The following is a 14,932-nucleotide window of genomic DNA, read 5'->3' on the forward strand; positions in this document are numbered from 1 at the left end:
CTGGAATCTCCAATCAGGTTGAACTTATCAAGCGTGAAAAACCGTTTGAAAGGAAGGCCGAGAGGGACAGAAGAAAACAAGAAGGTCCTTTCTCCTTTTTCCTGCTCGGAAAGCTCATTATTCCTCAAGCTCCCCTCTGTCTGAGCTGAAAAGCACCCTCCCTCCTTTAAATTACTTCACTTTTTTAGCTCCCGCCTCACCTCCCCACAGGCCGGCACTGTGACTGACAAACACTAGTTTTTCTTCTACTATAGCACCGCCTCCATTCTCTCACTGCCTCCTTTTGATTCCCTCATCCTCGGCTGCTGGTCCCTCCTTTCCTTTCTCCTCCCCTCTCCTCTTACTCTCTCTCTCATTGCTGGTTGCTCTCACCGACCAGCTCACAGCCAAAGAGATCCTCTGTGCCTCTCACTCTGGGCGAGCTTTAAAGCAGAAGTCCCCCCCCCCCCCGAAAACACAGAGACACTACTCCAGAGGAAGTTAATGCTCAAGCCTGAAGGTACAGAAACAACTTCTATCTCAGTATTTCAACTTTTTAGGTCTACGGATGACTTTAATGTGATTCCAGTTACTGATAATGTTTGTGTCTGTGTATGTGAGTCTGCACACTCACACTGTGCACGTGTGTAGCTTCTACAGTATACACAGGAGGAAGTCTGCATGCTGGTAGAGTTGTAGCTGCAGCATGTGTGCTTCAGCATTTCCTCGACAAGAAACTATAAGTTTTCTTCATTATTTAATACATTTTCTCACTTTTAAGAATTTTAATCACCTACTTTTTTAGTTTAAGTCTACTATAAATTCACCTACACCTGCCTTCTCTCTTTTGTGAATATTTTTCTGCAAGCTTTATGTATAAAGTTAAGTCAAGTTTGATGCTTGTTAAATGTTGCATGACTGAAACTTTCAAAGATATACAGTTTCAAATGAATTTCATTGAAAAGGATTGGATGTCACATGTCTATACTAGAAATAATTGATGAAGCAAAGTGACAGTGACATGTTTTACTTATCTGATATACTGTATGTTGCAACAAAAGCAGTGAGGCTTTTTTAGATGTCAATATGGGCAAGTAAAACCTGAGTCTTACAGCCATAACTTAATTATTTTGGACTTTATGTCTTTTTATGTCAGACCCACACTGCATGAGTCAATAATGTGACAGGAGCAAAAGCCAGAAGTGTTAACTAACCAGGACTCGGGCCAAACTTAATTTCCGGGACATGCTGCAGTGGAATTTTATGCTTATCAGGTAGTTATATGCATTATTTTACTCCAAAAAAATTAAAATGCCAGCTTATCTGTACATCATAATGGCAAAATTGATATAGTTTCCATTTTGAAAATCCATTATAAATAGTTCCCCTCTGGACTATTCTCAGGACCAACCATCACCACCTTAATGAGCACTCATGGAACAAATTTCTGACCACTAAGATTCAGTTAATGAAAAATGTCACAGCTTAGACCTTAGATGGTACTAAAGATACGATTGCACAAAAAGACAGGACAAAACTTTAGCAGGACGTGCATGCGAACTATTTTTGTCAATATGTTTTGCCATGTAAACATAAAATGTGTACATTTTTTAAAGATTCTTTAGAAAGTAAAACGTGGAATATCAGTATTCTTTCTCAAAATAACACAATAAATAAGTCAAGAGAACAACCAGAATTTACTTCTTTTCAAGCAAAACAGCCAAAAAAAAAAAAAAAATATGGATACATGTCCACCTTGGGCTTCCGTACATCCTGGACAGAGACATGTTTTTTTCCCCCAAGCCTTTAATTCAGGGGTGGAGCCAGAAGTGTGTGATATCAGGGGCTTAGTCTAAATTTAGGGGCATAGCTCGTTGTTCCTTTAAGAAGGACCCACTGGTTGTACCAGCCAGGAAGCTAGGCTATTTTATTTTTTATTTATTTAACCTTTATTTAACCGGGAGTATTCCCATTGAGACACAAAAATCTCTTTTACAAGGGAGTCCTGGCCAAGACAGCAGCATGATAAGTTTTACATATATGACAGAAAGCAGGACATAGAACAAAAGGTTACATCATTCAACAAATCAGCAGCTTTCAGCAGAAAAACATGTGCTCACACTGGTCAAACGTTCCCTAATTCTAGTTTTGAAGTCTCCTAAACTAACACAACGCTCAAGTTTAAGATGGCCCTGTAACTCTGACCAAGATGATGGAGCAAAAACATTAAAAGCTCTTTGACCAAAGACAGCGAGTTTGAGGAATTTCATACATGATAAATCCATGAGAGCGAAGGCAAGGCAAGTTTATTTGTATAGCACCATTCATACGCAATGCAGTTCATAGTGCTTTACAGAGATTAAAAGGAAAAAGCATTTAAAATACAACAAAGGGACATTACAATGAAACAATGAACAGAATTAAAATTTGAGTTCATTTAATTAAATTTAGGTCTAAAAGAACAGAAAAAAAGAAAAACAAAGATTACAGCCACTAACAGCTTTTGGAGTTGGTAGAGAACAAAGATAAGAAGGTAATTCGAGTAAAATGGCCTTATAAAGAAAGATATACCAATGTTCCATTCTTATATAAGGACGACCAACCAAGTTTCTCATATAAAACACAATGGCGGGCTGTACAGTGAAACAGATGGGCTCGGTTTCTTTGCAGGATTTAGCAAGTTTTGGAAAAAATGGGACACAAACAATGTTGGCTCAGACATACGCACTATTGAAAACTTCTGAAGCAATTTATTTCTTTACTCACTAAATTCCATGGAGAAACTGTACGCATCTGTTACGCTGTATAGCCTAGCTACCTACCGGTGCAACCAGCGTGTCCTTAAAGGAGCAATGCTCGCTGAAATCACTGCTTAATGCTGCTGCTACTTCTACTTACCTCATATGACTCAACTTCAAAAATACTGAAATAATCCTTTAAAACAGTGCTTAAATAAACCTTAAAAATGTTGTGTAGAGATATTCTAGATTTTATAGTCTTTTATACACTTTGGAGTGTGTGACAACACTAAAATTATTGACTGACATCTTAAATCAAAAGTAATCTACTTTGTATGCACTGTTTTCAAATCGTTAACAAATTGGCAACTCTATAAGTAGCTTATGGTTAACTCATCATCTATAAAGTAATATTAACTAACTTATATGTCATTTATAAACACAGTTATAAATACTTTATTAATTCAGAGTACTATTAACCCTTAACCCCAACCCTTTGACTCACGTTTTATCAGTTTATAATGGACATAGATGGATACACATTTATTTCTCATTTAGGACACTCAGTTGGTTTACTTGCTGCATTAGCAGATATCAAACTCATAAAAATCTGTTTAGTTTTAATAAAGAGAAAAATACAAGGCTAAAATTGACTGTAATGGGTGAAAATAATTGTCAATGCAGCAAGCAAGTTGTCTTGCCTTTAAAATGAGCTGTTCTATCTACTATAATACGGAATTTCAAAGGTTTTTTTTTGCCCAAACAAGTCAACCAAGACAAAATCCAAAGGCATGTCATAACTATGCCAAATAGGTGTTGCTACAGTATCTTTTGTCGTTGGTGGTTAACAGTTGGTGCACAAATTCCCAAGACACACCTAGACTTGCCTGGTGAATGTCTCATAAATTTGCCAAGATTTGAGGTTTTATTGTATGTCTATCTGAGCTCAGTGCGTCTACTTCAGCTATTGCTTTTTCGACACTCATAAATTTGTTGTTCTCTCTCATCCAGGAAACTTGTAACCAAAGAGCATCAAGGACAAAGAGCAACAAGTAACGGCTGAATTAGTGCCACCTCTGAGGTTTTTCCATCAAATAAAATCAGGGTCCAAGTTCTACAGAACAGTCTAGGACATCAAAGGACTCCAGAAATGACTCAGAGCAATGGGGAGAACCCACAGAGGAGCCGGGGTGGTCTCCAGCAGCTCCGAGCCGGGATCCAGTCCAGGTCTCTGCTAGCCAAGAAGAGAGTTCAGAGCATCACCAAGGATGACGTGAAAGGATTCTTCATCAGAAATGCCTTTGTGATCTTCACCGTTGCGGCTGTTGTCATTGGTAAGCGAGAATGCTTTGTGTGAGATGTTCCCATCTTATGTTGAGGTCAGACTACATGACCTGCCAGTCACTGCATCAGATTAGGAAATCATAGAGCTGTAAAATCCTGGCCTGACTACACAGTGATACCCCACAAATCATCACAACCACCAGGTTGAAATCGGAAGAAAGAGAGTTGGGATTAGGTGAAAACAAAAAGTGGTCTCTTTTTTACCACAGTTCAATTAATTTACCTGGCAGGGATGCCATCAATATTGCAAATACTCAGACTTGCAAGCCTCCCAGCATCTAGCGTCATCTAGTCAGATGACGGGAAACCAAAGTTTAGGACTGAACTAAGAGGCAGGCTGAGCCCCTTTAATGTATAAAGAAATCCTCATTTTTTTTTCAAAAACATGCTTTTTACGTGAAACAGTAATGTACTATCAACCACATCAACCTTGTGGAGTAAATGACCAAGTAATGATGGGTCCTTCACGAAAGAGCCTGTGCGATGAAACAGCTCTGTAGTGTGAGCTACTGTTGCTGGCTTCTGTTTTAGTACCAGTTTCCTTTCCTCCAACCTTTGTCGTCCTTTTTACAAAAAGTCAAACTGTTACCAGATAGAGAACCATTTAGGAGCCAAACAACCTGCTCTACTGAACATGGCAAAAAGATCTGAATCTCATAAAAGAGATGGATTTCCTGCCACAACAGGAGAGGCTAGAGGTTGGTTTTATGAACACAGATAAAATCAGAGTTTAATGTGCAAAACTGTGTAGACCAATCAGGACCACTTTGTTGAAATGAACCACGCATGAACATTGATTGACACGGCTAGTCCAGGCCTTAGATGAAGCCTTTATAAAATGCCCACCTGCTACTGTTTCTCTGTGATTTTTAAAAACTTTTATAATGTTTTGCCTGAACATTTCACTACTTTTGGGGCACAAAGTGGTTTATGTGGTTGGACCTTGAACACTCAGCATATTCGTAAACAGTTAAAAACATGGCCTTTTTGGCCACGAATGCCACAAATCTCAGCCAAAGGTGCCAGGTAAATTTCTCATGTGGCCCAAAAGTCATGTGCATCTACCCTGAAAATGTCTTTTACTGAGTTTAAATAAGAATAGGGACGTGAAGCATTCATTAACACTAGGACCCCTGGGGGTCTCTAAAGTGGGTAAAACATAATTAAATAGCACTGATTTTCCCAAAAGAGCACCGATCTAGAGCAACTATTTAAGCACTGATAATGAACAGCGGATTAACATAATGAGAACAGATCACTGTTGGATGATGATCCATCACATCCAAAACCATCTTAGGACTAATCGCTCTGTACTTAAACTTCAGTGCCATCAGATTATTCTCCATTCAATGCATTGTGGATATACCCACAGACTCCATGTTAATGGTTTTGCTATGATGGATTAGGAAGTGCACAACATATATTGTTTTTCTTCAGACATGAAATAAAACAGATAGAATCGGTGCTTTCTTATAGGGTCAATTTTACCCACATGGCAGTTCCAGGCATAAATGGCTATTTTTTTAAAATCTGAATTCATGTGAGAATTCTTAACAGCACCAGGAGCTACACAAGAAACTTTTAGGAAAAGTCAAAGACTGATAGACTTTGATGTGTCATTAACCCAATTGAAAAACAGCCTTGGGTATATTTCTAGTATTAAATCAGTGATCCTCCAAGTTGAGCAGTGGCCTGAAACTTTAATGATGAGGGGTCTTGGCAAGACTTCATTTAAAAAATGCACATCATTTTGCACTGCAAGCACAGTAAATTTCAGGTAAGAGTGCAGCTGAAAATCTACACCAGACATTATAATTACTCAATGAAAACATGACGATTCATAAGTGACCCCCAGCTTCACTTGTATACGATGAGTATTAAGAGAGAACCACATGTTCTCTTTTCTCTATTTTCTTTTACCAGAGGGGAAGTGCTGAATTTAATCTAAACTTCTGATAATTTCTCATCATGGACCTTCTAACAGAAAGAAGACACATTTAACTTTAAAACTGTACATTTCAGTGCATGCAAATATAGCTCAGCATGCATTTCTCTGCAGAGTCAGGCTATAATTGTGGTTATATAATGTGCAGTCTGACCTTAGCATTATGCATTGTTGAGACACCACACTCTTAAATCTGGGGGAGACTTTGTTCCTTCCTCTCTATCCACCCCTGTCATTGTGAAGAAGACGACACCAGATTTTGTGCATCAGCCCAATAAGCCATCAATCTGGTGTGACCGACACCCCCCTGTGCCGGACGGAAGAAGGCTAAGAATTGAAACAAACCCCTCTGAATGAATGAATAGAGGGAACTCAGATGAACTCAGCAGACCGGCTTTTATCTGACCCCCCCAGCTGACCTTTGACATCTCGCCATTAACCTTTGACACCCTCTCTGTAGGAAGTGAGCCAAGCCCACCCACCTCTTGCACATCTGCAGCCCTACTAGAATTACACCACACCGTGACAAACATGTTTATTGATTGTTAAATTTAGGGTTTTCTTGCACTGCTGCCTGCTCTTTACTTTAACTTGCAGTGGAATAAAAAGTAAAGAACAAGTAGAATAAGAGTCAGACGGGACATATAGGGATCAAATGTCTATGCCAGGAAAGACTTGTCTATGGCCCCATTTCCAGTCACAATAACAACAAACCCTAATATTTCCCATGAGCAACACTTCACAGTAAAATAATTACCAGCCATTAAATCATGTCGTCACATGCTTTCACCTTTATCAGAGCATTCCCACATAGCCTGCATCATTCCTATGCATGAAATTATTTTACACTGGGCCTTTCAAAAACAACCTCAACCAACCCTGAGAATTTTTTTTCAAAGCAACAATATGTAACTTTTCTACTTGAAATTGACAGTTTAAAAGTCAACTTAACAGAGAAGTCACTTTAAACTGGCAGAGAGTGTCTGCTTATTTTCACAGTGTCCTGATCTCTTGCTTGTAGTACACTGTAACTTTGGAAGCAGGCCGTGGCTCTATCTTGAGAAGTGCGTATGACCTGACAGCACAATACACCAGCCTTTAGCTAAAAAGAAGCCAAGTAGCCTGTACCAGTTCTATGTAACTGTCTGATTCATTCCATTCTGTCTGACTGATTCATTCCATTCTGTCTGACTGATTCATTCCATTCTGTCTGACTGATTCATTCCATTCTGTCTGCCTGATTCATTCTATTCTGTCTGCCCGATTCATTTCATTCTGTCTGACTGATTCATTCCATTCCATCTTCCTGATTTATTCCATTCTATCTTCTTGATTCATTCCATTCTGTCTGACTGATTCATTCCATTCTGTCTGCCCAATTAATTTCATTCTGCCTGATTCATTCCAATCCATCTTCCTGATTTATTCCATTCTATCTGACTGATTCATTTCATTCTGTCTGACTGATTCATTCCATTCTGTCTGAGTGATTCATTCCATTCTGTCTGCCTGACTCATTTCATTCTGTCTGCCCGATTCATTTCATTTTGTCTGATTCATCCCATTCCATCTTCTTGATTTACTCCATTCTGTCTGACTGGCTCATTCCATTCTGTCTGAATGATTCATTCCATTCTGTCTGCCTAATTCATGTCATTCTGTCTGACTGATTCATCCTATTTTTCTGTCTGATTCATTTCAGTTAAATTTAGTTAAGTTCAGTTTGTTGAGCTTACTGACATGGAAAATGAGTTGGCAGTATATGTTTGAATTTATACATGGTGTATTTCATTCAATCATAGAAAGAATAAAAATGGGATGGCATGACATTTGCAAATATATGACAGGTTAGCAAATATACATTATCAAGTGCAGTTTTCATTGAAAGACTCTCCACTTAAAAATGCTTGGCAGCAAGGAAACCCGAACCGTCTGTTGCTGCATGGATTCAGTGGGGCCATAAAATGGGGGAGTGAATACTACTCCTTGTGTTTTATGACAGTGGTGTTTTACTCAGACATTTGATGGGCTCCTGCACCAAAATCACTAAACCTAATTCCAACACAATGATGCTTTTATGACTCTTCTACTATACAAATGATCCCTTGAAAGCTTTCAAATATGTTGATCAAAAATGTAAAATACTAATGTTATGTTTTGGCTGAATGAATTTCACCAAATGAAGGAGAAAAGCTGTTAAAAGTGCACTACCTGGTTTATGCTGCAAGTAATCCCAGTACTTTACAACACTAATCAGGATGGCTACCGCTTTTCTCCTTTATTATTTGAAATTCATCCAAAACAGGGGTTTACTGTTTAGTAAATACACATCAATGCAGTTTTTCTTGAACAGAGTCCTAAATTTAAATGAAGAGTAAGCAGAGGTGGGTGGAGCTGAGTTGCACACCATTTTCTGTTATTGTTTTAATCGAGAGCCCCTAAAGGTGGAAAGTTCCAGTGTTTAGATGCTGATTTAGTACAAACAAATATCATGATTTTAAGGCTATTGATTCCTGTGCAGTGATAATTCAGCATTTTTGTTTCTATGACTTTTCACTCTACAGTTTTCAAACTGGGACTCAGTATTCCTGCAATTTTATAATTATGTTTTGATTCTGTTCCACGTATGCTCGTCTCTGCAGGCATCATCCTGGGATTTGCCCTGCGGCCTTACAACATGTCGTACCGTGAAGTGAAGTTCTTCTCTTTTCCTGGAGAGCTGCTGATGAGGATGCTGCAGATGCTCGTGCTGCCCCTGCTTGTTTCCAGCCTCATCACAGGTATGCTGTGTGCATTTGAACAAAGATGAGACAAAAATGAAAAATTAATCACTAATGATAAAAAGAACTCTGTATACACATGTTCAGTTTTCATTAACAAGAGGAGATGAGATGAAAATATCAGTGCAGGCATGATGTCAGGTTGAGTCGAGAAATCAATCCCTGCAGAAGCAACTCCTACCAAATGTATAGATTTTGAGTCCTTTTATTTGTTTCTAACTCAATTCAACTCTCTTTTTTATATTATTAACTTAAACACAATATGTTTTTGCCTGATGAAGGTCGACTAAACCGTTGCCCAAAGGACTGTATTTTTGTAAGTCTGAAGGACTTTGCTTGCAGCATAAGATGTTGACTCTGTGGTTTAATCACTGATTAACAAGCTGTAATATTAACCTACTGATTCAAATAGAAGTAACTTAGTAACTGCATTTTCACAAGTAAATATAAAGATGTGTTGCACATACCCATGGCTTATTCACAGCACTCACATCGTTATCACAACAGTGAATTGATTGCTCAGTTGTCATTGTCTATTTTTTGTCTATGTACCTCAGATATCTAAAGTAAGCAAACCAAGCGTACGCCCTCCAAGTTCAGGCCTGTGCTACACTGTTTTGTTCTAAATTTATATCAAAGAGCTTCACATAGCAGCCTCATAAAATCACAAATCAAACCAATTCTTTTATGAGCACTGGGTTATCTTTTCTGATTACAACTTTCCTTCTCTGTAAAATATCTTTAAACACTTCTCTGACAATACCCAATCAAACCACTACTACTGTGTCCCCATTCCCCCTGTTTGCAATTCAGTTGACATGATTTAATGCATAAAAAACAGGACAACTACCAGATTTCAGGCTTCTTTTTCATAGACTTGCATTGGTTAAAACCTCATTCTTTCACAACAACTTGGCTGTTTTTGACTCTACTCACACTGCCAAAAAAAAAACAAAACTCAATTCTAGGGAATTGTATTTGTGTAAAACCAGTTTCAAAACATCTTAATACACCTCAAGCCTTCAGGTCAAACTGCATTTATGTTGCATTTATTTTACCCTCTACCTTTACCAGCCCTCCAGGGCTGGCAGCAGAGAAGCTTCCCTGCATAATGATGCTGCCATCACCATGCTTCATAGTGGAGATGGTGTATGTGTGATGATGTGCAGTGTTTGGTGTCGGCCAAACATAGCATCTTGTCTGATGCCCAAAAAACCAAAAAACTTTCTTCCACTTAACCATGGAGTCTTTTTCACAAACTCTAGTTCAGATTTAATCTGAGTTTTCTTCAACAGTGTCCATCTCAGCTGCTGAAGCTTGTAACTCCTGCAGAGTAGTCATGGATGTCTTGGTGGCCTCTCTCACTAGTCTCCTTCGTGCAAGGTCTCTCAGTTGTTGAGGATAGTCTGATCTAGGCAGATTTACACATGTGCTAAATTCCCTCCATCACTTGATGATGATTTTAAATGCTGTTCAGTGCCTTGGAATTTTTTCATTTCCATCCCCTGACTAGGAGTGACTTAAAGTGTTCCTTTGTCTTCTTGGTGTAATGGTAGCCAGGAATACTGATTGGTCAGTGACTGGACCCTCCAGACACAGGTGTCTTTATACTACAATCACTTGAGAGAGGTTCACTGTGAGAAAAACACCTTTAGCAGATACACCAGCAGCAGTACAACTCCTACGATATTGAGTCAAACCATTCCAGCACATAGCCGACTGTAAACATTAGACAGCAGCTCTGACAGGCTAATAAAAGCCACATTCACCTGCATTATCTTTCTACAAGCCACGGGGAAAATAAAACATTAGAAATTCATCTCCTCACTTTTTTAACATTTGTTAAAATAAAACAAAATTGTTAAACAAAATCGAACTTCTGCTCCTGTGTCTCCTAATTCTTAGTCTGTCTAACTCAGTTACTCCTGCATGGACAAAAGCACCACTCTGAGGCTGTATTTTGATAAGGATTTAGCCTGGTGATTTTCAGGTATTAAATGTTTGTGTGTTTAATCTTAATACTATTAACAGCAGGGTGTGTTGTCTCCACTCACCAGCGTGTATCTCATGAGTGGCGGAGTGAGCCAGCTGTTTGTTCAGCCGACGCCGTTTGTTGATTTGTGCTCGGTGGAGGACTTGGTTGGGATGACCTCATGAGCGAGAGAAGAACAGAGAGAGAAAGAGAGGGATATGTTTGGAAACTAAAAGTACAGGCCTCTATCACATGCTTCACCCATGTCTGGATATTTGGTCCAACATGAGCACAGCAGTCTTTACTTTGTTTGGTTTGAACTGAACCCAGAAATTCAGGATTTATGTGTGGATTTAGTGAGTGTATCTTTGGCTGTCCATGCGTACACAGCAAAAACTCTAATCTGAGCAAGCCTATTTGTCTAATTTCTGTTCCAATATGCCTATTTTATTTTGAGCTGCTTTCAGACCACTTTCCACAGACAAGTCCAGGTAAACGTCTATTTTTAAGATATGAAACACACACATAACAAGAACAGCACAGCATGTAATAAAATAGTTGAAATTTAATTTTTTTTAAATCTGCTATTGTTTTAAGACTCTGGAAACAAACATCCTGTTTCATGGTGATCAAATATCACCATAACTATATTGTCTTTATGTGAACCCATTTGCAGTTGTTAAAAGGCTAACAAACAAACAATGACAACAACTTTCATTTTTCATGTTCCCATTACATTTGTGGGACATTAATAGACTAAAATTTTGAGAGACAGAACATTTTTACCTTCCTATAAACACCATAAATCCCTGCAAATGTAACTGTTATTACATTTGCTGTAGGAAACTGCTGGGGATGCATGATAATGGATTTTCGCCGACATCCAATATGCGGATTTTTACGGATTCATTTTAGCTGATATCAATACTGATATTTAAATACGTTTTACATAACTAAAAATTCATTCCTTTGAACACAATTTTAGGTTTGAGGATGACAAAAGAAACAGACTTTTTTTTTAAAAACACACTTTAGAGTTTAAAGAATGAGAATGAATAAAGAAAAGATCTCAACTTACATTGGTCTGTTGGTCCAGCCTAAAACTCCACTAATTTATTTGTATATAGGGCCAGATTTTACAGTTGATATATGCTGATGTGCATGGCCAAACTATCAGATGTAAATATCGGCAAAAGATTTTATATCGATATCGTGCATCCCTAGAAACTGCTATTACATTTGTGGGGTAATTGCATTAAAAAGCTGCAGACTTGTGTTACGTTTGCAGGCAGTTGCTACATTAGCAGGTGTTACAAACATGAGGCAACAAAAGGTCGCACCAGGTGCCACTTCTGTCAGCTTAGAACAGGAAACTGAGGCTACAGTTTACAGGATTGTGAAAACGTTGCTTTGGCAGATGAGTCTCGATTTCTGCTGCAACATTTAAATGGAAGTTGTCATGATAAACATGAAAGCCACCATCAGTCATTGCATGTCCAATGCTTCTTCCCCATTCCAATGCTCGGTTTGAACTTAAGCACATCATCTTGACCATGTTGGTGAGTATATTTGGACTAGACAGTTTGGCATTAATGAAGCGTCTAATCGTGCATAGTTAGGAGAACATAGCTGATTTGCTATGGAGTTACTCAGATGCTAAAGCATGACTCTGCAGGACTGTAAAACCCAGATACGGTCTAATTCATAGTTATTCATCCATATTGTTTTATTCCGAAATTTCTGTTTCTGGTGTAGCTGATTGCCCTCTATATTTTCTAATCTGTCACATATGGTAGGCCTTACTTTTGTTTGATTTACTGACCTGGGTTATTCTTGTACTGTCCCCATTTTTGATTGCAATAGCATATAATAAGATTTTTGGGGGGGCTTGTCAAGTGAATTTGGCTTTTTGAATTGAAATTAGACAATTTGATTCAATTTTTCACAGTGTGCAGCTGGATTTCAGTAAAAAACAAACATGAGAGCTGAGGTTTTCAGCTCTAATCCCAGGATGACGGACTTCATTCCTCAATGTTGATTTGGTTCAAAAATCCAAACATAAGCAGTGGCTTTTTTCAGACTTTAAGTCCTGTCAGGTCATTTCCAAACAGAAACTTTACCTGCTGCAGAAGTAAAGATAAACTGAAGGAGAATGTGAGTTTACAGAAAAACGTTGGTCAGGAGTGTCAGTAGGCGTGACATGCAGGGACCAAACGTCCAGCCTCTGATTGACAGGGAGAGGAACCAGTGTCCTGAGGAGATGATGGAGACTCGTTGTCCGATAATAACCCGCTTTGTGCTCTAGCAGGGCGTGACATCAGCATCCTCTGACATCATGTCACATGACTGCTGCAACAACATGTGCAAACTAACAAAGAGGGCTGTTCTGAAGCACGTCACACATCACCAGCTCCTTTCTTGTGCCTGTTGATGTGCTTTTATTTGAGTGATCAGATACGGTGTTATCTGTTTATGTGTGGTTTAATTTTCCAAACTCTGCTAAAACCCCACTTTACATCAATGCTGACACTTTTAAATGTGGCTTTTTACATTTCACAGAAACCAGAAATACTCAAATATTGCAGAAAAAAGCCCTCAAATCTTAGCAAGTGTTTGATCTACACTGTAGTCATCAGATAATATCTTTTCTCAAAAAATTTGAGTCATTTTATCCTGCCACATTGACTGCTATTTTTACTCATTTCAAGCAAATCAGGCCTTAATTTTGCATCAATATCTTGGCATAAGGACTGCATTGTGTTGCAGTGGGTAGCACAGTAGCCTCACTTAAAGGTCCCTCTTAGACCAGGCCCTTCTGTGTGGACTTTAATAACAGCTGGGATCAGCTTCAGCTCCCTGTGAGCCCAAAGAGGAAATGCAGTATAGATCACAAATAGATGGATCTTGATATGTTTATCTGGACTTATGAGGTACACATGGTTTATATTAATAGTGCTGTGATTTAACTTCTATGATTAGAAGTTTGACAAATATATGTGCTTTTAAGGGCCAGTGATTATCATATTTTGATTTGTTTTCTGTTACTAAAGCAAAACATTTGGGTGTGCAATAATTTTGCATGTTGCTGGTGTCGGGCTTAAACCTCATGTCTCCAAAAATCACCGTTTCAGGGAATAAAAAAATGCTGTATTTTTCCAATTAATTTAAAGGGAACAAATTTTACACTTTAAAGACAAGTTTATATTGGTCTCAGAGGTCCCCAAAGCATGCCTGTTAAGTCCTTTGCTGAAAATCAATCTAGTATAAGTTTTTTTATGTCTAAAAACCCCTCTGCTCCAGCCCTGCTCAGACCAAGCTGTTTCTGTGACTGTGGCTTTAAATGTTACTGAGCTGTCTGACTCCGCCCCTGACCACGCCCGTCTCAGGAAATGGATGTGGCTTAATGGATCCGGTTTTCCTGGTCCTCCTCTCATTTGGCAGCTGAGAGGAGGATCAGGAATGGAGGGCGGAACTTTCCTCCAAGTAGGGAGAGCCAACTGAACCTGGGGGCGGGGCTAACTCCCCACATGACATCATGAGGGGAAATCTGAGAACGGCTTGTTTCAGTACACATTTTCTGAAAGGTGGGGAAAGACAGGGTGAGAGGAAATGGATGTTTTTGGTACTTGAGTGGATTGTGGGTTGGCCAGGGGCACATTTTTTTTTTCCTAGAAAGTCTGAAAAAGTGATTTTTGCATAATATGTCCCTCTTAAAACTGAATGGTGATAGCATCTTTTCAACATTTTATAGTGCTTTAAAATTCGCTAAAACCCACAGACAGATGTTAAATGTGACAAATAGCAGTGATATATGAAACAAAATTATAGTCATAAAAACAGTTTTGGCTGGACGTCAGCGATGTGTAAGAGTGAATTTAAAATATCTGAGACTGAGCCCCAAAGTTTTGACCACATTAGACGAAATAAACATTGAATTATCTAACAGTTCAAATACCTGGGTATCTGGCTGGATCAGGGTCTGTCTTTTAGGCCACACATTTCAAACCCAATGGGCAAAATTAGGCCTCAACAAATCATACATTAAAGTGAGAATGAAGACTCATTCTGAAGACTCTCTGTACAAATGTTACTGCTTCTGTCTTGGAGCCATTAGATGCCATAAATCCCAGTCCTCTTTGCTTTATTACTGGGGACAGATTGCGGTCTGCTTTTC

The 14,932-nt window shown here is 38.7% G+C and overlaps 1 protein-coding gene across 1 annotated transcript in view; it reads left to right on the forward strand.

Moving 5' to 3' along the window:
* Positions 1-398: 398 nt before the first annotated feature.
* slc1a3a (solute carrier family 1 member 3a) overlaps positions 399-14,932 on the forward strand; it is a 41,988-nt gene continuing 27,454 nt past the window's right edge. Inside the window, exons 1-3 of the mRNA XM_041787882.1 lie at positions 399-499; positions 3,729-4,051; positions 8,649-8,786. Of these exons, the coding sequence (XP_041643816.1) occupies positions 3,868-4,051; positions 8,649-8,786 (322 nt within the window). The 5' untranslated portion in view covers positions 399-499; positions 3,729-3,867. The remainder of the gene's footprint in view (positions 500-3,728; positions 4,052-8,648; positions 8,787-14,932) is intronic.

This window comes from Cheilinus undulatus, linkage group 5, assembly GCF_018320785.1.
Source record: "Cheilinus undulatus linkage group 5, ASM1832078v1, whole genome shotgun sequence".
Classification (NCBI taxonomy): domain Eukaryota; kingdom Metazoa; phylum Chordata; class Actinopteri; order Labriformes; family Labridae; genus Cheilinus; species Cheilinus undulatus.